At 40.5% G+C, this 24,595-nt stretch overlaps 1 protein-coding gene across 4 annotated transcripts; it reads right to left on the reverse strand.

Annotated features, from left to right (window-relative positions):
* Window positions 1-12,435: 12,435 nt before the first annotated feature.
* On the reverse strand, window positions 12,436-24,581 carry gcm2 (glial cells missing transcription factor 2). Of its 4 annotated transcripts, none has more exons than XM_076157966.1 (8): window positions 24,063-24,581; window positions 19,867-19,930; window positions 18,463-18,648; window positions 18,246-18,358; window positions 17,950-18,075; window positions 15,740-16,005; window positions 15,398-15,632; window positions 12,436-14,205 (listed from the first exon to the last, which is right to left on the reverse strand). In XM_076157966.1, exons 1-8 carry the CDS (start codon window positions 24,153-24,155, stop codon window positions 13,867-13,869), a joined length of 1,422 nt encoding a protein of 473 aa, XP_076014081.1. In that variant the 5' UTR covers window positions 24,156-24,581; the 3' UTR covers window positions 12,436-13,866. The 4 variants fall into 4 exon arrangements, with proteins under 4 accessions (XP_076014081.1, XP_076014083.1, XP_076014080.1 ...); XM_076157968.1 differs by having other exon boundaries at window positions 12,436-13,956; window positions 18,463-18,651; window positions 24,063-24,580; XM_076157965.1 differs by having other exon boundaries at window positions 18,463-18,651; window positions 24,063-24,580.
* Between the last annotated feature and the right edge of the window lie 14 nt (window positions 24,582-24,595).

A 24,595-nucleotide genomic window follows, 5' to 3' on the forward strand; every position in this document is an offset into this window, starting at 1 on the left:
GAGTCTGGGTGAATAAAGTCAAGTTATGATCTGGGTATGGAGATATTTCTGCTTAAAATATTTCAGTAGAAATAAAATAAAACTGGAAACAGGTAGCACACAGAGGATGAAACATGCTATGATCACAATGCTTTATTAAAATGCTGTGACTGGCTGAGGCTAACAGCTGTTCTATGCTTTACTGGTAATCAGCATGGCTACTCCAGCTAACACTGCACGGACTTCTCTCTCTCTTTATGTTTGTTTGGTGAAATGATCATGAATGAAAACAAATTCATACCAACATTCTCCCACCAGCATTCTCTTCTCTTCTCTTCTCTTCTCTTCTCTTCTCTTCTCTTCTCTTCTCTTCTCTTCTCTTCTCTTCTCTTCTCTTCTCTTCTCTTCTCTTCTCTTCTATTCTATTCTATTATATTCTATCTGTTGTCTTGCTTACATCTGCTCCTGTCTCCCTGTTCCTCCTGCAGGACTGAAGTTTGGAGATTCTGTGCTGCCTTGTGGGAGTTGTCATCCAAACTTCAGAGTTAACACTGGACAGTGGACACTAATGAAAATGAGCCTTAACCCCCCCAGCCCCCCTCCCCTCCCCAATACACACATACACACACACACACTGATCCAAATACACAACCTTTCCTGATCTGTCTCTGAGTACTGTCTCTGCGAGTACCTGTCTGTCTTTGTCAGATTGCCTGTCTCTGAATCTGATATGTGAGACAGAAAAACGAAACGAGACACCAGGTCAGACAGGTGAGAGAGACAGGTGAGTGAACACGCCTCACTTCCTTTAAGGATACACTGCTCTGGCAGGTCACCATGCTCCCATGGCAACCAGATATGAAGCTTCATTCCAAACTGAACCAGAAACACGATACGCACATACACACACACTTACTGTAAACAAGCCCCGCCCCCCTGAGTCCAGGGTAGGATAACATAGTCTGAGATGACTTGTTCATGTCTTCATGGTGTAAGAACAGCAGCTTTTTGAAACCTCACCTGGTCAGGTCAAAAGCAAAGAATAAATAAAGAAATAAGCATCCTTACCAGTCTCACTCTCTGAGGTCAGATGACATGTGCTTGTCTCACTCTCTGAGGACACGTCACTCGTATCTGTCTCACTTTCTGGTGCAAATATTCTCCTGTGTTTTTGTTCAAAATGTAAACGAGCATGTTTGCTGTAACATTTTACCGTAAAGCATCTAAACCTCTGCTCTGTATTTACCCATAATGCAATAGCAACGTGCCATGAAAACCCTCTATGACTGTACTCGTCCATTAACCTCTTTATTGATTTTAGTGTGTATATATATTAATGAGCTTTGATGCATTTATCTGTAGTCTGTCTGTCCACCTGTCCATGGAGGCCTCCACACTATATATGTCATTTATCTGTTAACTTTTGAAAGGTTTAATGTCTATTTGCATAAGTAAAACATGGAGCTCCCTTAAATTTGACATTTGTTCTCATGTAAAAGGTTTTGGTGAGGTGATAACTTCCATGTCATACATTTACATGGAAGTTGGCTGCTGAGAGAAATTGAGATATTGGACTTAAGCACTTTAGGAAATTCACCATCATGTTTGCTCTGTGTGGGTCAGATCAAGCGTGTGTTTGTAGTTCAGATAGCACTGTGAACCAGCCAATAGAAAAGCTGGTTTTGTCATTGTTGACACCTGAAGGGCCGATCCAACTGGAACCTAAAACGTTTTTTACATTTCTTGGCTTTGAAGGCCTCGTTCAGGAGCAGAGAATGTACCCAGTTTGAGAAGTAGCTCTTTGTCCTGATCCTGGTCCTATCATTCAGAAAGAATCTCCCCCCTGATCAGATCCTGGACTGCTTCTGACCTGGATTAATGCAGACCAAACAGGACCTAGAGTGACTAGCACTTGCACCTATCCGGAACCTAGAACTTGGATCAGAGCTGCTCAGACCTCTATGGTGGAAGCTATTGTAATGCTGCTTTCCAGCGGTGTTGGAAATTGGGAAATGGCAACATTAAGACATGGAAATTGCAATGGAAGAGTTGACAAAATCACATTTGCAAGTCATAAATTTAGGATTGCTGATGCCACACAGTTCATCAGTCCAATATTAATATCAACATGATGAATTTCTGTTTAATGTTAACATACTATGCATTTAAAAAAAACAAGATTGTCTGCACCTCTATAGTTAGTACTATATTGTTCCTTCTGAGAAGCACTCAAACACACTGAAGTCTTATGTATAACCATATGGTTATGTATAACCAGTGGCATATACCACCTCCTAATGAGCACTCGAACGCAGCATAAAGTCTTTTATCACTTTGGCCATTTTGCGCTAAATAACTGTGTTTCAATCCTCAGCATGGCAGCCAAAATAAATCATATGTGATCACAGTGCGATCACACTTAGTTTACACTTGGTTCTCAGCCTCTCACCAGGCCTTTCAAAGTTGGATCACTTCACCATGAGCTCCCATCTTTGCTCTATAATCTGTGTGACCACCTTTATAAGATTCATTAGAACCTGACATGGACTCAAATTACCCCACAATGTGACACAATCAATAGCAGATCCCAGCATGCAGTGCAGGGACAGTGGACAGTGTAGGACAGCGTTTTTGCTGTGTTTTTAGTTACTAGAGGATGTGATTTACTCAGAATACCAACCACGATCCCCTAGTAGTATATCATATTAGAGACCAGCCACGCCCCCTAGTGTCAGGTACCTGTAGTGCCTAGTTAAAGACACCCCACCCCCCCATTCCATGAAGTCTCATCTTCGGTGACTGTGTGAACATGGCTCCTGCTGTCCTTTTGTTCATTTATTTTCTGTATGATGGAGGAAACACTCAAACACTCTGGATGTTGCTTTACTCACTTAACCACAATAAATTATAAATAAAGCAACTTGTCACAAATATAGAAACTATGTATTTGTTGGTTTTTCTTTACTATTCAACCTGCAATACTGCCTCTGACAACTGACGAGAGAGGAACTTCATACTGTCAGTCTGCGAAAACTACAATAACACTGTTTATGTTTGTTTTACACAATAACACTGTATATGTTTAACATAGTAACACTGTTTGTGTTTATTTTAACACAATTACACTGTTAATCCTTATTTAACACAATTACACTGTTAATGTTTATTTAACACAATTACACTGTTAATGTTTATTTAACACAATAACACTGTTAATGTTTTATTTTTTAAAGGAAAATAAAACAACATAATTGGGAGGTTTGACTGTGAGAATGACTTCAGAGGATTTCTTGTATCAGTGCTTGGTGAATTAATGTGACCAGGTACCGAGGTCGCCTGTGTCAGCTGTGTGTGTGTAAAACTGCACTGATGAAGGTCTGGAAAACATTGGAATAGGACACTCTGAGCTGAGGACACTAATTGTAGTTTTGAAAGATCTTTTTTTTTCTCATTCTTGCTTGATAGAAGACCGGTTGCTCAGCAGTCAGGCATTTCTGCTGTCGTATTCTGCTCTTCATAATGCGTCACACGTTTGGGAGAAAGGGCTGGACTGCAGACAGGTCAGAAGCCACACTGTGCCCTCTCCTTGTTTTACTGGTAAGTGTAAGTAAGTGTTATCCACACAATGGGCACTCACCTTTGAACAGTGGTAACAATCTGGATAGTCTTTTTCTTCTTTGGTCCTGAGAACATGACAGCCATTATTTTCAAAAACAATCTGAAAGGTCGACTCGTCAGACCACAATACACATTCCCGCTGTCCATCTGAGATTCACTCGAGACCAGAGAAGTCTGCAGTGTTTCTGTATGTTGTTGATATGTGGCTTCCTCTTGTGTTGTACAGTATTAACTTGTATTTGTAGATGCAGCAATGAGCTGTGTTTACTGACAACGGTCTCTCAAAGTATTCTGGGGCCCATGTGGTGACATCATCACAGAAGCATACCGGTTTTTAGTGCAGTGCCCTCTGAGGGCTGGAAGATCACAAGCATTCAGTTTTCAGCGTTGACCTTTAGGCACAGAATCATGTGAATCTTTGAATAATAGTATGGACTGTAGATGGTGAAATCCCTTAAGTCCTTTTAATTGAGAGATGTTATTTTGAAACTTTTGGCATATTTGCTCACACAGGTTTATGCAAATTGCTGAACCTTGAACCATCATTCCTCATAAATGACCAACCCTTAATGGATGCTCATCTTATACTCAATCATTATTGCATCACCTGTTTACCTGTAGAATGTTTTTTCAACATTCCCAGTCTTAGATTGTTTCCCACACTCTAACTTCTTTGGAACGTGTTGCAGCTATCAAGTTTAGAATGAGTGCTTTATTATACAAAATATTAAAATATATTATATTATTATATTTACAAAATATAAATGAAAGTTGATCAGTTAAAACCTTAATAATGAGCCATGAAGCTATGGAGGTTGGGGTACTAGCAGGAGTAGTAACAAGAACTTCCACCTACTTTCATTTATTGTGATCCAAGCACATATAGCCTATAGATACTCTGAGGCTTCACAACTTTATTTTTACTCTTAAGTCGATGTTTGGGAATATTCAGAAAACATTTTCCAGGTTTTTTTAACTCTCATCAGTGTGTTTGTTTGTATTAAGTCATCGGTAGAGAAGACACTAGATGGCAGTAGAACACTGAAGGTTGGCTGCTTTATAAAGGAAACGGAGAAGAAACACATTCATGTAAAAAAAAAAAACAGACATACACAATTGAAAATAATTTATACTAAAAAAAGTTTCATGGTCAAATCTGTCAAGCCACCAATATAAATTGAGAGGAAATGAAGAGGGGAGATATAGACACTCTGAGAAGACAAGGAGTGATGAAGAGGAGAGGTTTTTAAAGGAGCAGTGGCTCTTAGTCGTTTTAACAATCAGAAACCAGCTGGTGTCCAGAACTCTTCACCTCCATTTCCACCTCCTTTCATCTCTACAAGGTCACATGTTGATGTGTCCTGTGAGCACCAGGGGCCCAGCCCACCATCCAGACCCTAGCACACCACCCAGGGACCCAGCATGTCACCCATAGACCAAATATTTCAGCCAGGGCCCCAGGACAGCACCCAGAGTCCAGGCCTGCCACCCAGAACCCAGCACACCTCCACTCAAAGCTCCCCAGTGGCCCAGAACCTTTTCTTGGGCCCTGCATGCCATCTAGAGCAAACTCATAACTATAATGCAGAATGTACAGTACTCATTTATTACATGTTGTGTAAATTTAGGGAAATGTAGTTATAGTGCTAGTAAAATAAACAATCCTGATCAGAAGTGGATTTATTAAGAAATGCTCTTGGAAAAAAAAGCCCTATAGCACAGCTAATTCCAGTTTGCTCCTCGGATTTCCTCTTATTCCCTTTTCTTCCATTAGATCTTCACCTCCTGCTCTCCCCTCCTACTCCTTTCCTCCTTTGCTTTCATCTTTTTACCTCCTTCAGTTGTTTCCCATTCATAGTAATGCCCTCTTGTTTTGTTTCAGTGGTGGAAACCCATCTGTTCACCTCCTCTGCTTCTCTGGGGCTTTTCATCTCTCTCCTCTCCTCTTCTCTATTCCACCTCTCACCTCCTTCAAAGCTTTTTTATCGACTCTGAACAGACCAACTTGAAGAAACTCAAACTCAGCTTTATTCATACTTATCAGCTAAAATGAACTCAGTTTAAAACTCTTCCTTCATATGAGGTTCCTCATTCAAACTGAGTCGGGGGTAATCCATGAAAAATAATAATAATAATAATAATACTAATACTAAATTAAGCACCACACTAACATAATTTATAATGTGAAATAGTGTATTTATTTGTTTTTATTAATTAATAAACATTGTTATTTAGTGTAACATTTGTTTTTATAAATTACCCCCCTTAATGTATTTGGTTTTATATGTATCATATTTTATGAAACTGGGTCAAAACTCTCACGTGTATCAATTGCTCTTGATTAAGATGAAACATTTCTGCTTTTATCCATCTGGACTGACATGAACATCCTTCATGTATAAGGTTTTGTTAATCTAATCTCAGATTAAATCGGTATAATATATCAGGTTGATATCACCTTTCATTAATTTTTGCATTTGTACTCACATTAAAACCAAATTTAGAATTGTCGCCCCTCTCTTCTTATCTCCTACATGAAACATTAAATTTAGCAGTTGATGATGATGATGATAATAATGATGATGATGGTGGTTGTGGTAGCGAAGATGATCTGATGATGGTGATGGTGGTATAATGTGATCCATATTATGGTTTACTATTTGTTTCATATTAACTGTATCCCTCGCTCTATGTGTGTGTGTGTGTGTGTGTGTGTGTGTGTGGTTTCATATTTCTGAGGTCTCTGTCACTGTGTGTGTTTGGATCAAACACTTTGTGCTTGTCGTTTTATTTCACTCTCTATTCAATTCGACAACACACACACAACATGTCAATATTTAGTCGTTTCGGTCTTCAAGTCACAATTTCAGTTTCTGTTGTTTAATTGTACCCTGACGTGGGTATTAGAAGAGTCCAAACATTTAAAAGTAAGTTTTGTTAATCCTGTTGACATTTACGGAAGAGAAGAGAAGATATCACCAATTAGAGTTACTAAGTATATCACATTTTACATATCACCAGGTGGGAAAGTTGATTGAAGTTCTTGCCAGTACTGCTACCCCAACCTTTATCACTTCATATTGTTTTCCTCCCGCCCTCAGCTTCATGCATCCCTGAACACATGCATCAAACTTTTTGATTTCCATCAAAGCAAAACACTTCAAACATTTTCCACGGAGGCCTAAAGTAGTTTATCCTCCTCTGAGTAATGGTGAGCCAGGCTACTTGTTGAGTGGACTGCTCTTCTTCCTTTGCCCAGCCAAGTCTTCACATAAGGCAGTGGATCCTACTGTATGCATAGTGGTCCCACTGAGCTGATTAAGAGATGTGTTGCTTTTCTTGTTGTCAGTTTGCGCTCATAACTGTGAATATGCAGCTGTTTGAACAATTACAACCTGAAGGGGGCACTGCATGCTCAGAGCGGGTGTTTAGACCTCCATCTTTTTTAGACACAAACATTTCTCCAGCTGACACTGACCTGGTAGGGGTCAAAGGTGTGCTGAATTATTGCATTTGGATCAGACAGTTTCCTTGGATCTTCATGGAGCATTTGATGTTGAGGTTCTAATGTCAGAGGAGCTCATTGTCGTTCAAGCTCTCTGTGGCATGTCCGCCTGAGACCCTGTGTCCTCATATGTGGACATTTCATTTTTCCTTCACTACACATCATTGTGCTTAAATTAAACCAGTTGCCCCTAGTGGTATAAATACCACTTTGCTAGAAAATATAGCAGACAGCAAGAAATATGTTACACTCTTTGAGTTCATATGTAGTACACATATGATCACACTCTTCACTATTTTGCGTTTTATACTCATTAGGGCCCCACTTATCCCAAATAGTAAGGACAGATTAAAAAATGGGTCCTCTTGAGGTTGTAAGTCAGTCAACACCAGAAAATAAAACAGTTTGATGTTTGAAAAATGAAGGGATAACTGCAAATTTGGAGTCCTTGCCACTTGTGGGCCATAAAAAGGACTTGAGGATGAAGATTAATGAATGGCCATAGCTGTGCCTCGCCTCAGGTTCTGGGTCCTTCCACAATTCTAGACAAAATATGTCTGCCACTCTGACAAAGCCTAAACCAGGATTTGTCTCGTGCTATGGGCAGATTTGTAGACAACCGGTGTTCTTTGGTCCTAAGAAAATGGTTCAAGGATAAACCAGAATGTTTTGTTACGGTAAATGATGGCAGCTTATCTTGTTTTCTGTAGCTATCAGCTGTTCTAAACAATTATTTAATACATTTTTGCCATATTTTACTTTAAGATGGCAGGTTAATTCTTCTGAAGGACCGTTTCCTGTAGAGATCACAGGTAGAAGTGTGAGATAGATGCAGTAGTTACCGTGCTTGTGTTTTGATCATCAGGCACCATAGTGTATTCTTGCCCATTCTTGCGCCATTTTCAACTTTTATTTATGTGAATAAACTGGTATGTTGTCCGTGCTAAGATAAACCAGGCACCAGACTGTGTGTGTGTGCATGTGTGTGCGTGTGTGTGAACTGTAGCAGGTCATGTGTTGGCGTAGCTGACATTCTTTCTTTGGATCAGTGGCGATGACACACAAACAGCATCGATCATGTGAAACAGCTTCACCTTTCACTGTCTGCAGTAAACACAAAATAAACTGACCAAACCTGTTTATGTCGCACTTTCATCTACAATAAACTAACTACCCCAGTGTAACTCTGAGATAGAACTACTGCAACTCTGTTATTAAATAGGTGAAGTTAACCTCCAACACCTTTGTCCTAAATGTGTAAACCTGAAACCTGTTAACAGAGCATGTCGTTGTTGAATCTTCTGCTGCTAGAAAATAAAGACATGAAGAGATTCCATCAGATTGTACTGAACCGTTTAAGCCAGAAAGGAAAAATAGAAATTTAACTTCCAGTAAATTTCCAGTCCAACAGAGCTTAATTCTGTCTAAGAGACAGCAATAATAAATCTGGAACACACACAGTAATGATTGTTCAGTATGTCCTGATTTAGCAAAAACTGACAAAATGAGACAAAATGAAAACAAAACTGAAACAAAATAGTGTAGATTGTAATACGGTAAAATGGTGTTTACTTGTCTTCTTCACTGTTCTTGCGGGCTGTCAAGCTCTATTGGCGGTTAAGGGGAGCTTGATATTTAGCTAAAGGCTTACAGACGTACGTCCAGTGGGGACATGCTGTCCTTCATGTTAGAGGGGGGGGGGAGTCCATGCCAGTGTAGAAAAGCAGTGACCTACAACACTTATCCCCTATTCTTGCCCTGGGCTACAGCGCCACTCAGTGGACAGTCTGGTTTATGGTCTTTGTTGCAGTGAACCTGTAAGTCCCCTTAATCTTCTGAGTTAAATTTTTACCTGTATTTTGCATTAATTTCTAACAAACCTTCAGTCTATCAGGCGCAGCACTGTCTGGCCTTTCACTGAGTAATAGACGAGAGTGAAAACACTATCTTGATGATGGAGGAAATAATAAGAAGCCGATAAATTAACTGTAATAACTTAACTGTAATCAAATGATAAAGGCACACAGTTTTCGGGACACTTCATGTATGACATGTAACATATCACATGTGAATTTGACAGAGGGTATAAAAAGATGAAAGTGAAGGTAAAGTCACAAACTTTTTTCTTCTGCTGCTGTTTTGACAGAACAGGAAGTGGTTCTGGTTCATTGAAAAAGAATGAAGTTCATTTTCGCAAAGTTTATCTTAACGAGACGAAAAGAGACTGACAGGACAAGTCTGAACTTGAGGGGGAGTGGGGGTGCAGAGAGAGGGAGAGAAAGACAGACAGACGGTGTGTGAGAGAGAGAGAAAGAGAAAGAGAGAGACAGAGCATATCTGACAAAGCACATCACACAAACTAGAGTTTAGCTGCTGTGTGTGTGTGTGTGTGTGTGTGTGTGTGTGTGTGTGTGTGTGTGTGTGTGTGTGTGTGTGTTTGTGTGTGTGTGTTCGTGCGCATAATCTGTGTATTATCCCTCATATCCTTATTTGTCTGTGCAGCTTTAATCTCTCAAATGTTTCATATCTGTGTTTACTAAATCTGGATTAGGCCTGTTAGTCTGTTAATGTTCTCACACCCTCACACACATACACACACACACACACACACAAATACACAAACAATGCCCGTATTCTTTATGTTGAATAAACATACATACATTTTATAAAGACATTCTTCAAAAGTGAAGATGGTCATGAGTTTTAATTTTGACATAAAAAATGACATCAAGTTATTATTCTTCTTAATTCAATTCCAATAGATTTCAATGGCCAAGAACACTGTTTTCATGCAGAAAATATATACATTATTTTGATAATTAAGGTAGGTTTATATTGCTGATCAGTTCCATTAAATACATCAATGTGTATTCATGGATTTGTACATCATGTCAGGACACGTTTCACTGCCAATGTACATCACTTCATTAATCTGTCAACAGAGCTGCTCACTGTATCCTCCTATTAACCCAATGCCCTGTCTGTGTGTGTGTGTCTTTGTGTGTGTCTGTCTGTCTGTGGAAAGGAAAAGTTCCTTGTGTGGATTGAAGTGATCCTGATCCAGTTCATCCTGTTATTGCCTGTGTTGCTTGGTATTTAACAGTGTTGCTCTGTGTTGCTGCTGTTTTGTTGGTCTCACTGTGCCGTTGGTGGTCGTGTGACTCGTGTTGGTCTCTGTCTGGACTATATAACCTCAGTAGCTCTGCCCCTCTGTTGGGTCAGCACAGCGGCTGGTCCTAGAGGATGATCAAAGCTGCCAGCATGTTGCAGTTGCTGGTGTTGCCGGTGTTGCAGCAGTTGCTCTGCTCTCTTGTGTAGTTTATGTTACCTTAGTATTTCTCCTTATTGGTTGAGCGGTTTGTTTTGAAGGATGATCAAAGCTACCAGCATGTCCCGGCTGCTGGGGGAACCATGACGGTCTTAATGCCTACGTGATGTTTCTGCGCGTCCTGACATTGAGATGAACTGTACTGATAAAAAAACAGGCGGCTGAGGATAGACGGATGAAAGAGATAGAGGATGAGTCAAGAGATAGACGAGTGAATGGATGATGGGCAGATTAAAAAGCAACAGGTATGACTAGTTTGGATCAAAATAAACAGCTGAAAACAGTTCAGGATGGAACGAAAACTAAGTTTCCGAGAGTGGTTTATTGCAAACATCGAACAATACTTCAACTATACTACAGTTAGTATAAAAGTACTGAATCTATACAACAATCACCGCAACAATACTTAATCACAAAACATGTTCCCTGATCTGAAGCCTGATATGAGTCCAGTGTTAGGAATTCCTCACCATGGTTCAGCTTTTAATGAAGCGGAAATTTCCAGAAGAAGCTCAAGTGCTGCCTGCCACACACTCCCCATCTGCAAAAAGTGTCAGTGTGTGTGTGTATGTGCTGAATGTTTTAGAATGGATGTTTTAATTTAATGGAATTATCAAGAATTAGGAAGTATTAAAGTAAAGCATTTTAAGTAGCATCCTAAGATATTTGAAAGAAGGCATTTAAAGGAAGCTGTATGTTGTTGGTGTTGGTTGTATCGGAGTCACTAGGGAGAAGCTGATAGCAATCAGCAGACGAGCAGCCGTGTGTCATGTTTCTGTCAGATAAGACTTCTCACGAAACCTACAACACGATGACACACATTACACACACACTACCTACTGGAACACAAACACACACCCACACATTACAAAAACTACTCGTAAAATATACTAAATGCATTCCATACACAATTACTCACCTGTAATATGAAGGAGGACCCATTTAAGGATGAATACTCTCTGGTACTGTCTGAGTATCATCTCATAGTGTCTCTCAGTGTTTCAAGAATGTGGATGTGGATGTTCTGGGAGTGTGTGTGTGTGTCTATGTGCGTTATACGTGCGTTATAGGGAGGCAGTGGCTCAGTGGGTGGTGCTTCCGCTTGGGAACCGGAGGGTTGCCGGTTCGAGCCCTTGCCGAGGTGCCCCTGAGCAAGGCACTGAACCCTCAATTGCTCCCCCCTCTGCGAAGGGTGGTAATGTAATGTAAGTCGCTTTGGATAAAAGCGTCTGCCAAATGATTGTAATGTAATGTGTTGTACTCTTTGTTTGAGGATGACTATAGGATTGTCTTCTGTTTACATGTTGGCCATGTCCTCAATTGGTCCTCATTCTACATCCTGCCCCAGCAATAGCCCTGGTTGAAGACTTTTAGTGACAACCTGGATGACTCACTGTATTGTCATGTTGAAAAACGACAGCTGACCACCATCATGTGTGTTGATTGGCTGCCTGTTAGTTTTATACCACATGTTTAGATTAAATTCTCTGCACTACAATTTATTGCATTGCAGGCAACAACATATTTTTATTTGTTGTTGTTTCTTGAGTTTGCTAAATGTCTTCCGGCGTGTGTTTAAGCTGTAGCAGCTGTGCGTCACTGTCAGCAGGGGGCCTCGCCCTCGCCTATCAACCAGGTGAGTTCAGTGTGACTGCACATAATCCTGCTGTGTGTAATTCTATCACCTCATCCTGTCTGCCTCCTTATCTGCTAATCTGCTGATCTCCATCTCTGCATTTTCACACGCAAATCATTTCATCCTTCTTCTCAGCACTAAATAAATCATCCCATCCTCTGACACCAGATACCTCTACTCACACCTGCCTCGCCCCCCCCCCCCCCCCCCCCCCCCCACTCTGATGTGGCTCTACACTAATGGATGTTTTCAATTTGATGCTACATGTCTGTGATTTACAACAGGCAGACAGACAGGCAGATGAAGGGGACATGCAAACTGTATATGAACAGGAGGAAGGAATAAAATGGAAAAGACAAAGCCATAAAATTCATATCCATTTTTTTTATCCTGTTGCACAACAGGCTTATATCCTTTATTAAGATTGTTTCAATTCAGTACAACACTCAACCATGTGTCTTTTTATACAGAAATGTATGAATGTGTGTATTGTCAGGGTGGGTGGCTCTCTGTCTGCAGATAATAATGCTCTGACTGATGCTAATGTAAACTGAAAAGAAGGTAGTGATTGAGTGATGGAAAAAAAGAGAAGAATGAGTGATTCTAATGGAGGGTAGTGAAAGAGAGGAGAGGAGAGGAGAGGATAGGAAGGGAAAGGAGAGGAGAGGAGGAGGTGAAGGACGGTGGGAGGGAATAAAAGAGTAGGTGTTAAAGGTTCACAGTGAGGACAGCAGAGTATTTTCAATGTATTTCTTGTCCAGACGTGTTCATGTCAAAACAACATTTATTACTGAGACACACTGAAAGCCGCCGACACCCAAACATCAGCAAAACATCAGTTCTTTGATCATCTGCTGCATGTTTCTTAACCGCAGCAACAGGACGAAGGACAGGACACAGCTTCACCTGTGGATGGTCCTGATAAGATGAATCCATGAGGATCACGAAATGTGTTTCTGTCTCTTCTGCACAAGAGGATTGACAGAAATTGATGATATGATATTTCTTTTACTGCTTTTTCCCTGTTGTTTGAGGAAAATCAGTTGGTATCAGCGCTGTTTGTGTCATTGATAGATTATCTGTAGATGTGACTACTGGATTCTCATTGTTCTACAGGGAAACATCTTCACCTCTACACATGATCAACACACAGTCCTGTTCAGTACCACATTGTCCTGCAGATCTCTCAGGGGTCCAATCAATTCCAACCCACATCTTTATAAATAATGACCTTTTTTCCTACATTTGCATGCAACATAATATAGACTGACTGGTCCCTGTGATCCTTGAAACATGACGGTAATATTCAGCAGGACAAAAGTGAAACAATTAAGTGAAAATAAACAGCAACATCTTTACAATTTGCTATTTGAAATATCAGATTTTGAGTCAAACTGCTGAAGGTGAATGGCAACCATGGCCTGAAAACATTAATAATACGATCATTTAGCAGACGCTTTTATCCAAAGCGACTTACATTACATTACCACCCATTACAGAGGGGGGAGCAATTAAGGGTTAAGGGTGCTCAGGGGCATCTCGGCAGGGACTCAAACCAGTGACCCTCTGGTTCCCAAGCCGAAGCTCTACCCACTGAGCTACTGCCTCCCGCTATTATCGCATAAAGAAGTGGTAGCTGTCCTCACAATGGAGGGAGCAGAGTTTGGTTTATGGCTGGTAAGTCTGTGGTCAGTGGAATATGTACACATAATCTGTGTTTGGCAGGAGAGGCAATACTTAGCAATCCTCAGCAGGAATATGCTCGTAACAGCAGGGAGAGCGTTTATCTTCACTGGTCAGTCAGTAGTCTTCGTACCGGTAAGTGTTGGGGTAGGCGTAGCGGTAGTCGTAGCCATCGCCTCGCTCCATCTTTGTCTGTAGGGACTCCGGCTGAAAGGACAGAGATTTGATGACTCCTCCTGACTCCTCAGTCACTTTAACCTCAGTGGAGTAAGAAGAGGAGGTGTCATCCAGCAGGGGCGAGCAGCTGGGTAGGACAGCGTGTTTGGGAGGAGCACAGGCCGGATAAGACGGGAGGCCGGGAGGTTTGTGACACGACTGGTAGGAAGGAAGAGCTGCTGTAGGAGGCTTTGGACAAGGCTGATAGGACACCTGAGGAGGAGGAGGGTCAGGAGGAATCTATTCAGACAGAGTAATAGTAGTGGCCTCTTAGGTTCTGTACAGTTCTGTTCAATTCAATATAACATCCTTGTTATAAATCCTTATTTTGTGAAGCTGATGATGTCTTTGTTGACATTGTCAGATGATGCTTCAGATCTGTATGACACCACTGCCTTTGTGGTAGTAGATAATTGTTGAGTATTATTGACATTGTCAGGTTGTTGTGTCATTATTAACCCTGCTGATCACGGTTGGTTGTCGTTAGCATATTTATGCGGTGCTATTAATTGCAGTTTATGGATCGATTAATATACACAGTATATTATGCCATGTTGTTTGGGAACTTAGAATATATGTAATTAAATGCAGATATGGAATGAAGAATTTCAAACATATATATACAGTATATACACATATATATTTATATGGAATGAATTGCTGTTATACTGTATATTAAATGGAATCTCTGCAGCAGAATCTGACTCCTCTGCTTGTGAGCGTGCGTCTACCTGCTCTTTAGGTTCCGCATGGTTAGATCTATTTTTTGTTTTATTTGTTATCCTTCATCTTACTCCACACCACGAACACCAGAACAGCACAAAACTGACAGTTCAGAGATGGTACAATGGAAATAGAATGTAAGCAATGTCAGTCACAAAAAACAGTCACTTCACATATTCATATACGGTATAAGGATTTTGTGTAAAAAACAAAAAAACGGCTCTTCCAAATTCATGTACTCACACCTTGTAAAACCCTTTTTGAAAACCCAGAATCACATCTATGTTGTACTGAATTGAATCAAGTGCTTTTCAAAACATTACACATATACAGTACCAATAACCAAGTAATCACAATTACCCCGACTACTCAACTTGCAGGTTACATTGCCAACATACTATTACCCTTGTGCCATCTCTAAGTCCTGACAATATGGATAATTAACAGTACAAGTGATGATTTCAAATTTTGACATTTGACTTCTTCAGTGCCTTTAATAAGACAAGATAAGATGAAATTTATCTTAATGCTTGTGATAATAATAAGTTGTAGCTGAAACCTAGTTTGTGGTGTGGTGAAAGAAGGTCTTTGTGTGTGTGTGATTGTGTGTGTGTGTGTGTGTGTGTGTGTGTGTGTGTGTGTGTGTGTGTTATTAGTAGCTGATATTACTGTGATAGTGGTAGTTATTGTTATTATTGACACTGCTGACCTTTGTTGTTGTGGTGATAATGGTTTGCAGTGCTGCCGGGGAACCTGGGCCATTGCCAGGGTAACGGCAGGGGTACTCCGTGCTGTAGTAGTGGTGGTTTTCGGGGTAGGGGGTGGAACCTTTCAGAAGCTCCTTCCAGCCTGAAGGAGGTTTGCCTTGTGGCTCAAATGAGGAGGATGAGGAGAGAGGAGCTGAGGATGGAGAGCAGGAGGAAGGGCCAAGGACTGGTGCCACCCTACATACACACACAAACACAACACACACTTTAATATCAACCATTCATATGAATAAGAAGAGGAGTAGGAAGGCGGCCACAGTGTTATAAATGTGTTTGATGCTGACCTTGGGTCACACAGGTCAGAGGTTGCAGGGTAGGAAGAGGACCCCAGGTATCCTGGGAAGTCATAGCTGGGCCGGCTCATGTACAGTCTGGGATTAGTTGGCTTCTGCAGTGTTGTTGGGGCCTCTCCCAGGGGATTGTGGGAGTTGTAATAAGGCTCTGGGCTCTGGAATGCTTGGTAATGCTGCGACTGCAGTGGGAAGTTGGACTCGATGAAGGAGATTCTCTCTGGAGGCTCTACACAAGAGAGTAGGGCGGGGCCTAAGGCCTGTAAACAACAACAGTGAACAATTAAAACAAGCACTACTGCAGTGATTTATTTTACAAGATCGAGATCTTCAGTACCATTTTCAATGAGGACAAAAAATTTTAGCTTTTCGGTGATCGGCATATCTGGTGGCACACCTAACTTCCTGTATTTGTCCTTATCTGTGTGTGTGCAACCATTCTAAGCATGCTACCTTGTCCCTTTAATCTTGCGAAATAAAATCTTTCCAAACCCTTCAGTCTTCTTCTAAAAAGCTGTCCAAAGTCCCACATACCTTTTCTATTGTTTTAAATCTTTCTGCACTCAGTGTTGCTAATGGTGTATGGTAATGCATTTTGCAGTACATTAATGTTTTCCTAATTGGCCCCTGGCAGAAGCGCTCTATGCGGTTGTTTAGGGTCACTACCGCTAGGGAGCGCCACACGTTGCTCTGAATGGCTGACTTCCGACATCTCTCAACACATGGCGAACTTCCGGTTAGCAGTTTGTTAACTTGAACGGGATAAAAGTCATTTAATTGTGGGGTTATTCCAGACTGTTGAGATGTTATAATACGACCAATGAAAGAAACTTTGACAGCGAAACGAGTCGTTTCATGGGGTTACATGACGTCCAAACCAATGTATACACACCGGTTGTAAACCTGTGTGTAGCCAAGGTAACGTAACTGTCAAGTTACAAGCAGTGCCGTCATTGCCATCTACAGAGAAGGAACCCTAAAGGAACATTTAGAAGTTGCGTTCAAGGCTGAAAAAAGGTAAGCTGGAGATGGAAAAAAAACAACAGGATAAAGGTATGTTATTATAATTTTTTTAGTCTGAATTAATTTGAGTTGCTTTGAATATCAAAGTTGTATTTTTAGACGAATTTAACAGTATATAGACACCGAAAATTTTAAGCTGATAAACTGGCCAGACATCATAATATACGGTTGCAACACCTTCCTTGTTAACTAGCACCCAATGTTTTCTTGCAACATGAAAATGGTGTTGTACATAGTTATTAGTTGTACATACTATTTTAAAACCAAAACTCAACCTCAAATGCCCAAAGTCGTTCAGGCTCATTATTAGTTTTCTTAGTATATTAAATGAACATATTCCATGAACATATTAAGATCATTTGCATATTTGTTATCTACTGGCGCTGTGATGTCATGGTTCAGCTTTTCAAACTGTTCCTGTTAGCAGGATATTTCCTTGCATTTAAATTTTAGATGCTCCTGTCTCATCATCCCATTATGTTTTTCTGTGATGATGTGAGCAGCTGTGTGTGTAATCTGTGTTATTACATGATCTAAGCTTCAAATACAACAATTAGAGAGAAATACAACAACTATTCAAGACCAAACAAATTTTTTGTGAATCGTGCTTATTGACTTACACTGGAGCCAAAAATGTTCTATGTTTAGTTAAAAAAATGTTGAGCCTTAAAATAATCTTGCAGGCCCGTACTACGAAGCATGATTAAGGGGTAAGTCAGCCATGTTGAAGCTCAAGTCTGATTTTTCTGTGTCACGAAGTTGGCAGAAATATAATCAATACAATCACCTTGTTTGGAAAATAGCGTCACCGTTCCTGCAGGATCTCCTTGATGTAACTTTAGGATCTATCCTTGTATGAAGCGAGGTGAGGATATCTAGATAGCGAAATCAACTTCATCTCCCCGAGGGATATTCTTTACCAATGCTACGGATTCTCAGCAGAAGGCAGACAGTATTCATGTACACTTCTTAATGCTTTACTATGCATTTCACGCTGCCAGGATTGATAGATTGATAAAATGATAATGATGAGAATAATGTTTATTCTAAGGCAGCCATTACTGAATTAAAAAAAAATATTTTTATGAGTTTAGCTAAGTCTTCTCATTGTTATTGTTATTGTTGTATTGATTGTTTCCATTCTGTTGTTATTGTTATGTTGTTGTGTTCTTAAAGCTGACCTGTGTTTCGATGAGTCGTCTTTTGTGCGTGTATGGAGGAGAGCTGACTCGTCGTTTCACAGAGCTCCTTCTAGCTTCAGTCTCAGACTTTGATTCTGGTCTGGGATGATCATGGACACCTTTAGCCTGAAAAATAACATCAATATTTGATTAGGTATTGAATTTATACTAATAAAACACAAGTAATATGATCAGTCTGTCTGTCTGTCTGTCTGTCTAAGCCTGAAAATCAGTAACAAATATATGGGTTTCCTGTTGCTATTGGGATGATTTGATTATATTTTGTTATTGTTTACCTGAAAGAAGATGGCTTTTCCATCAACTCTCCAGAAGTTGGTAACAGGATAACCACTGTGACCACGACATGGCAGCAACTCAAGAGGTGAATTGCAGCTGGGACACAGCTTCTCTGAAATTAAATTAAATGTGTAATGAAAAGCAAAGGTTATTTCAGCATTTTCCATTTAAAGGGAAACATCCAAACAAATTAATTAAAATTTTAAATGTTGTTACTCTGTTGTTTTTGACGGGCTTTGTCACAGATGGCAGGGCGGAGCTGCAATCTGGATCCGTCCGCCAACGTGCAGCCTCGGGAACAGACGACCACACCCAGACAAGACTTCTTCAAGATCTGACAGTTATGGTTGTTGGTGTTCCTCATTGCCCAGCCGGATAAATGTCTCTGAGCATTCTTATCCTCTGCTGGAACATAAAAACATCTGTCTGTGAGCGTTCTTATCCTCAGCTGGAACATAAAAACGTCTGTCTTTCAGGGTTCTTATCCTCAGCTGGAACCTAAAAACATCTGTCTTTGAGGGTGAATATCCTCAGTCGGAACCTAAAAACATATGTCTTTGAGGGTTCTTATCCTCAGCTGGAACCTAAAAACATCTGTCTTTGAGGGTTCTTATCCTCAGCTGGACCCTAAAAATATCTGTCTGTGAGCGTTCTTATCCTCAGCCGGAACATAAAAAACATCTGTCTCTGAGCGTTCTTATCCTCAGCCGGAACCTAAAAACATCTGTCTTTGAGGGTTCTTATCCTCAGCTGGAACCTAAAAACATCTGTCTGTGAGCGTTCTTATCCTCAGCCGGAACATAAAAACATCTGTCTCTGAGCGTTCTTATCCTCAGCTGGAACATCAAAACATCTGTCTGTGAGTGTTCTTATCCTCACCTGAAACATCAAAACATCTGTCCGTGAGTGTTCCTATCCTCAGCTGGAACATAAGAACATCTGGAAGCATTCCTATCCTCAACTGGAGCATAAAAACATCTGTCTATGAGCCTTGTTATCCTCAGCTGGACCCTAAAAATATCTGTCTGTGAGCGTTCTTATCCTCAGCCGGAACATAAAAAACATCTGTCTCTGAGCGTTCTTATCCTCAGATGGAACCTAAAAACATCTGTCTTTGAGGGTTCTTATCCTCAGCTGGAACCTAAAAACATCTGTCTGTGAGCGTTCTAATCCTCAACCGGAACATAAAAACATCTGTCTCTGAGCGTTCTTATCCTCAGCTGGAACATCAAAACATCTGTCTGTGAGTGTTCTTATCCTCACCTGAAACATCAAAACATCTGTCCGTGAGTGTTCCTATCCTCAGCTGGAACATAAGAACATCTGGAAGCATTCCTATCCTCAACTGGAGCATAAAAACATCTGTCTATGAGCCTTGTTATCCTCAGCTGGAACATCAAAACATCTGCCTGTGAGCGTTCTCATGAAAATTGCAGCCAGATGAGAGTTTTCCCCGCCTATTATTTGCGCCATCCTCCCTTAAATGTAGATGCATAAAGAACAAGTGCACCTTGCTATGGCTCATGAAGCTGACATACAAGTTGCGCTCAGTTCATCTGGCCCTGACTGACATCATACCCATATTTTTTTTTTTAGAAAGAACGTATGGAAGTTTCTTACCGTTGTAGATGTAACGAACGTAACCATCAGTCCACTCCTGGAATACATCAAACTGTTTGGTGTCCTGCAGACAGGCGGAGACACAGAGAAGGTTTCTGAGTATGGTGAGGATCAGTTTATTTTTAATCTTATCCTATCATATGAATTTGTTTATCTGCAGCGCACAGAGAGAAGCGGAGGTTCGCCTGCGTCGTGATCGCTGGGTCAGTAGTTGCTCTACCAGGCCAAGTTGTCAAGTCTAACCCAAAGGAGTGTGCGGCAGCAGAGACAAAGAGCAAAGGAGTCCTGGCCATGGCAAGTGCCTGGGAAAAGTGGGAACTGAAGAAGCAACTCAAATTCCCAAAGGACATAACCCACACTAGCTTCTGACCCGATATTGTTCTCGGGTCTAAAGGCACCAAAATATTAGGCCCTCATCTTGAATAGCCAACAGAATGGATGGATGCCTGGAACCTGCTGGTTGAAGTCGCTGGAATACCCACTGTTATGCAAAGTTATAAAGTGGCCTCTCAGTGTTCTCCACAGGGCTATGAACCTAGAACTGTTCTATAGGACTACCCCCACTGTCCACCACTCAAGACTGTGATATTGTTAACCTTTCAACTGCTCTCCCCGCTTTATCCAGATCCACTGGGATGCCACCACTGCCCGTTTGGTGATGTTGGCTACTAGCTGCTTTCTAGACGGGGCTTTCAAACCCAAGCAGTTCCAGAGCTCTCCAGAGTGACTTCCCTGCAAAGCCCATGCAGCCTTGTGACACAGTTAAGTACAGTACAGTTAACATTGCCTGTGTATTTAGTTACTGGATGACCCCGAGTAGTGGAATAATGAGGCAGAGCTGGCACACCAGTGGCTTTAGATAGAGCAGGAAGAGCAATGGCAGAGCCATCCTTGTGACATATTTGAGTGGGTAGGACGCTGGTGCTGCTGTCAAGGACACATCAAAGAAGGGGGGGGGGTCCATTTGAAAACCCTCAGAAGCAACTCAAGTCAATCACTTTAAGGGGGGGGGGGTGCCTTGAGGGAAGAGGATAGCGATGCCACTGGCTCACGATGGTACAGGGGCGAGTACTTGTAACGGTGAGCCAGTTTTACATGTTCATCAAGACTCATGAAATCATGATCATCATCATGTCATGATCATCATGCCATGAATTGTAATTCGGGAGCTTGTCTGCGCCCGGCAATACAATCAACACCATTTACTCCAATCGCATCCAAACCTGCCAGAAACATTGTTCAGGGGTGCTTTTCATTTGGTTTACATTTAGATTTAAATTTAGAACAAGAGAGGACAAAAGGAGACATAAATGAAATCATGAATGATGTCACAGTTACTGATGTCACTGACACACAGTACTAATCATAAATGATGTCATAGTAGTAATGACATCTTGAATGATGTCACAGTTGACTACTTTTTTATATTTTGAGAACACATTGGAGAAGAGTGTGTGTTTATCAATGGAGGTGTGTGTGCCAATGCAATATGCACCTTTCCTCCTATGGTCTCAGAAACACTGTTGGTGCAGGAGGTAGAGATCATTGGAGTCATTTATAATCGGAGAGCCTGTGTGTGTATGTACGTTTATCTGTACATCGATTCAATGAGCACCCTCCCTCCACTCGCCTCCAAACTTTCCAAAAACATTGTTTAGGGGTCTGGCATTTGCATATAGCGCTTTTCATTTCATTCATATAAAATTTGAAGAATCACCTTTTAGTTGCAAATAAATAATAGCAGCAATAAATAATTTCCCATTAGTAGTAGTGGGGTATGAATGAAAACACCCCAGCACCCCATAATGATATCATGCATTATGTCATAGTTATTAATGAAACATGAAAACAAATGTCCCCCATCTTGAATGATGTCATTTTAACAGTGTTATGGTGATTATTGTGGGTTCATGTGTATTCCAGTGAATTTGTGTATGTTTCCACAGGATGCATACGATGACAAAGCTGTGACCCAAGTCCCGGGCTGCAGAAATTGCTTATTGGCGGTTGCCAGAAATCCGCGATACAAGGAGAGCTCAAACAGCAGAAGGAGCACAGTAACCTAAGGTTTTAGTGAAAGTTCTGCTATTAAGGTTTTTTACTCGTGGTCTGTAACTAACCAGAAGTTCAATGGAGCATTTTAAGTATTGGATATAACTATTGATTTAAATTATTATTATATTTTGGTTTTAGATTTTGTCGACAGTGGTCTTGAAGCCAAACAGGAAGAGAGGCTGTGCTGCTATAGTGGACCATTCAAAGGCCTACAGACCTGATGAGTGAACGCCGAACCGGCCAAAATAAAATAATAAATGCATTGGGGGCTGGGGTGAAGGGGGTGAAATATCAGGGGGGAGATGTTACAGGAGGGTTGGAAGAAGCATCACCGCCTGCAAGAAGCTCGAGCAAACAAATCTCCAGAAAAGTCTGGTAAGTATTTGCAAACGGTACCGCTGTACTTCTGTCAGGCTGGCTTTCACAGTAACCGTTCAGGGGTCAATAAAATGAGCGAGGTGGCATCTCCACTCCTCAGCCTGTGTTCGCTCACAACAGCAGGGGGGAGAGAGCCAGCAGCAGCCTGAAGGTGCAGAGCAAAGTGCCCGGCTCCTCTGCACCTTCGGCCTCTTGTTCCAGTATCATAATGATTCACTGGCTTCATTCTGTCACCTGATGCCTTCTGTCCTCCTGTCTTCTTTACCAGACTTTCTGAATTTTGAATGAAAACCTTCATTCTTGACTATCATTCATAGTTTATGATTTAAAATAATTTGATAAATTGATTGATTAATTGATTTTAAAATGAAATAAATGGATAAAAAAAAAAAAAATGCTGAGTGAGACCGGATTACAATTAAATAGAATTCCAATTAGTCAGAGGAATTCTACATTTTTCTGTCTGTCTGTTGCTCTGTCTGTCTTTCAGTGAAAATCTTAAAAAGGAGTAACACATGGTGTATAAAATATATTTCTATTAACTAGTTTATGAATACTTTGTGTAAATAGGCTTTATATCACACTACAAATAGTTTTTGAACAAACTGTTCTTTGTTCAATTAGATTTGTATTTATTTTATTTGTAATCTTTCTCTCATTTTGCAGCTTTTCTTTTGGAATCAATGATGAATTTTACAGTCTGTGTGAACATCAAAGTGTTTGAGTCAGCTGATTGTACAGAAATAAACCCTATTTATTTTTTTCTTCCTCACAGAAAAGAGCTGTTGCCGCAAAACAAAAATACAAAACCAGTTTTCACTGTTTGAGGTTCAACATGCAGAGTCAGCATAGTGATGTTCAGATAAACCCAGCGACGGTATACACACGCTCACATAGTCATCATGTATTTAATGTGATGTAATCTCAATCATTTCATCTAAAAACACCTGATTAAACTTGATTATTTTCATCTAAAAAGAAAATGATTGTTGACGATTTCATGTGAATTAAATAGAATAGAAGTGAGTCTCGTTTTTAGTCTAGCATTGGTTTCACTACGTTTTTCTTTTCCATTTATTGTTTCTGTGCATTTTTTCATTGTGATTATTGCTGACGTTATTGGTTTAATTACACAATGTAAAACGTTAAATAAAAGAGAATGAAGGAATATTACCCGTCAATGTCATATACCTGCATTTCTATTTTGTTATAGATGTGCAGTCATTTTATTGTTTATATATGTATTAATTGTATCTGTTGATGCTTTTTTTAACGTCTCCTGAAATACTGTCTGTGATTCGTATTTGATTTGATTTCACAGATCTCTGATTTGATTAAAGTGTCGGAAGTAGGAAGAAGGAGAAGAGTCAAAGTTGAATCTCATTCCAAATGTAATCTTCAGTGAGGTGAGTATATATTCTAAATCTTTAATTTAAATGATGTAGTTTCAGGTCTGAACTGAAACTGAATTTACAATTTTCCTCATTCATTTTGAATGAATGAGCCTTGAATTACATCATCAATGTGTATCTTCCCCCTAGCCCGGTGCTCCCAGAATTGCTTGAATATTAAATTAATAACATCACTAACACACATTTAATGAATAGGAGAAACCACAGATTTGTCGGCTAATTTTATTTCATAATCATGTTCAATTGAAAAGCACATGGAGTATTTCGCAGTCATTTCTATTCATTGATTAATTTTTGGGCCGTTTTCAGCATATGTTTTCTAATAATGTGAAAGATTAATCAGCATATTACTTGCGGTAGCTTGGGGTCGTTGATGTCCCAAGTTAACTTCATCCCGACGGAACACACACAGTCCGCCTCCTGCCGCTCCTCCGCCCGGGACATCCTCCTCCTTCGGTGTATCCCTTTATTTCTTTACGTATTTTAGTTCTCCGCCTGCCAAATCTTTCTTTCTTTCTTCGTCTCTTTTTTTCTTTGTTTCCTTGTTTCTTTCTTTTTTTGTTTCTTTGTTTGTTTCTTTTCTCAGAAAAGGTTTCAGCTTCCGTGTCAGCAAGAATATGAAGATCAAAAATGTGAGCGATCAGACAGTGAATCCCAAAAGTTACATAAAAGAAAAGTACGGAAAAAGTCAATTGGAAAAGTTAATCTAAAAACTTAATTGCAAGAATTAGAAGTCCACGTTTTAAGAAGTCTGGAGAAGCGACGGACAAAGTGAGAGGCGCGTACAGCTCCGGTAAGTCTCCGGTAAGGAATGAAAGAGAGAGAGGGAGAGAGCGAGAGAGAGAGAGAGAGGCGGGCAGCGGGGGAGAGAGTACGAGAAAGAG

This window comes from Genypterus blacodes, unplaced genomic scaffold, assembly GCF_046128005.1.
Source record: "Genypterus blacodes isolate CSIRO-AG114 ecotype Tasmania unplaced genomic scaffold, CSIRO-AGI_Gbla_v1 ptg000076l_1, whole genome shotgun sequence".
Lineage (NCBI taxonomy): Eukaryota > Metazoa > Chordata > Actinopteri > Ophidiiformes > Ophidiidae > Genypterus > Genypterus blacodes.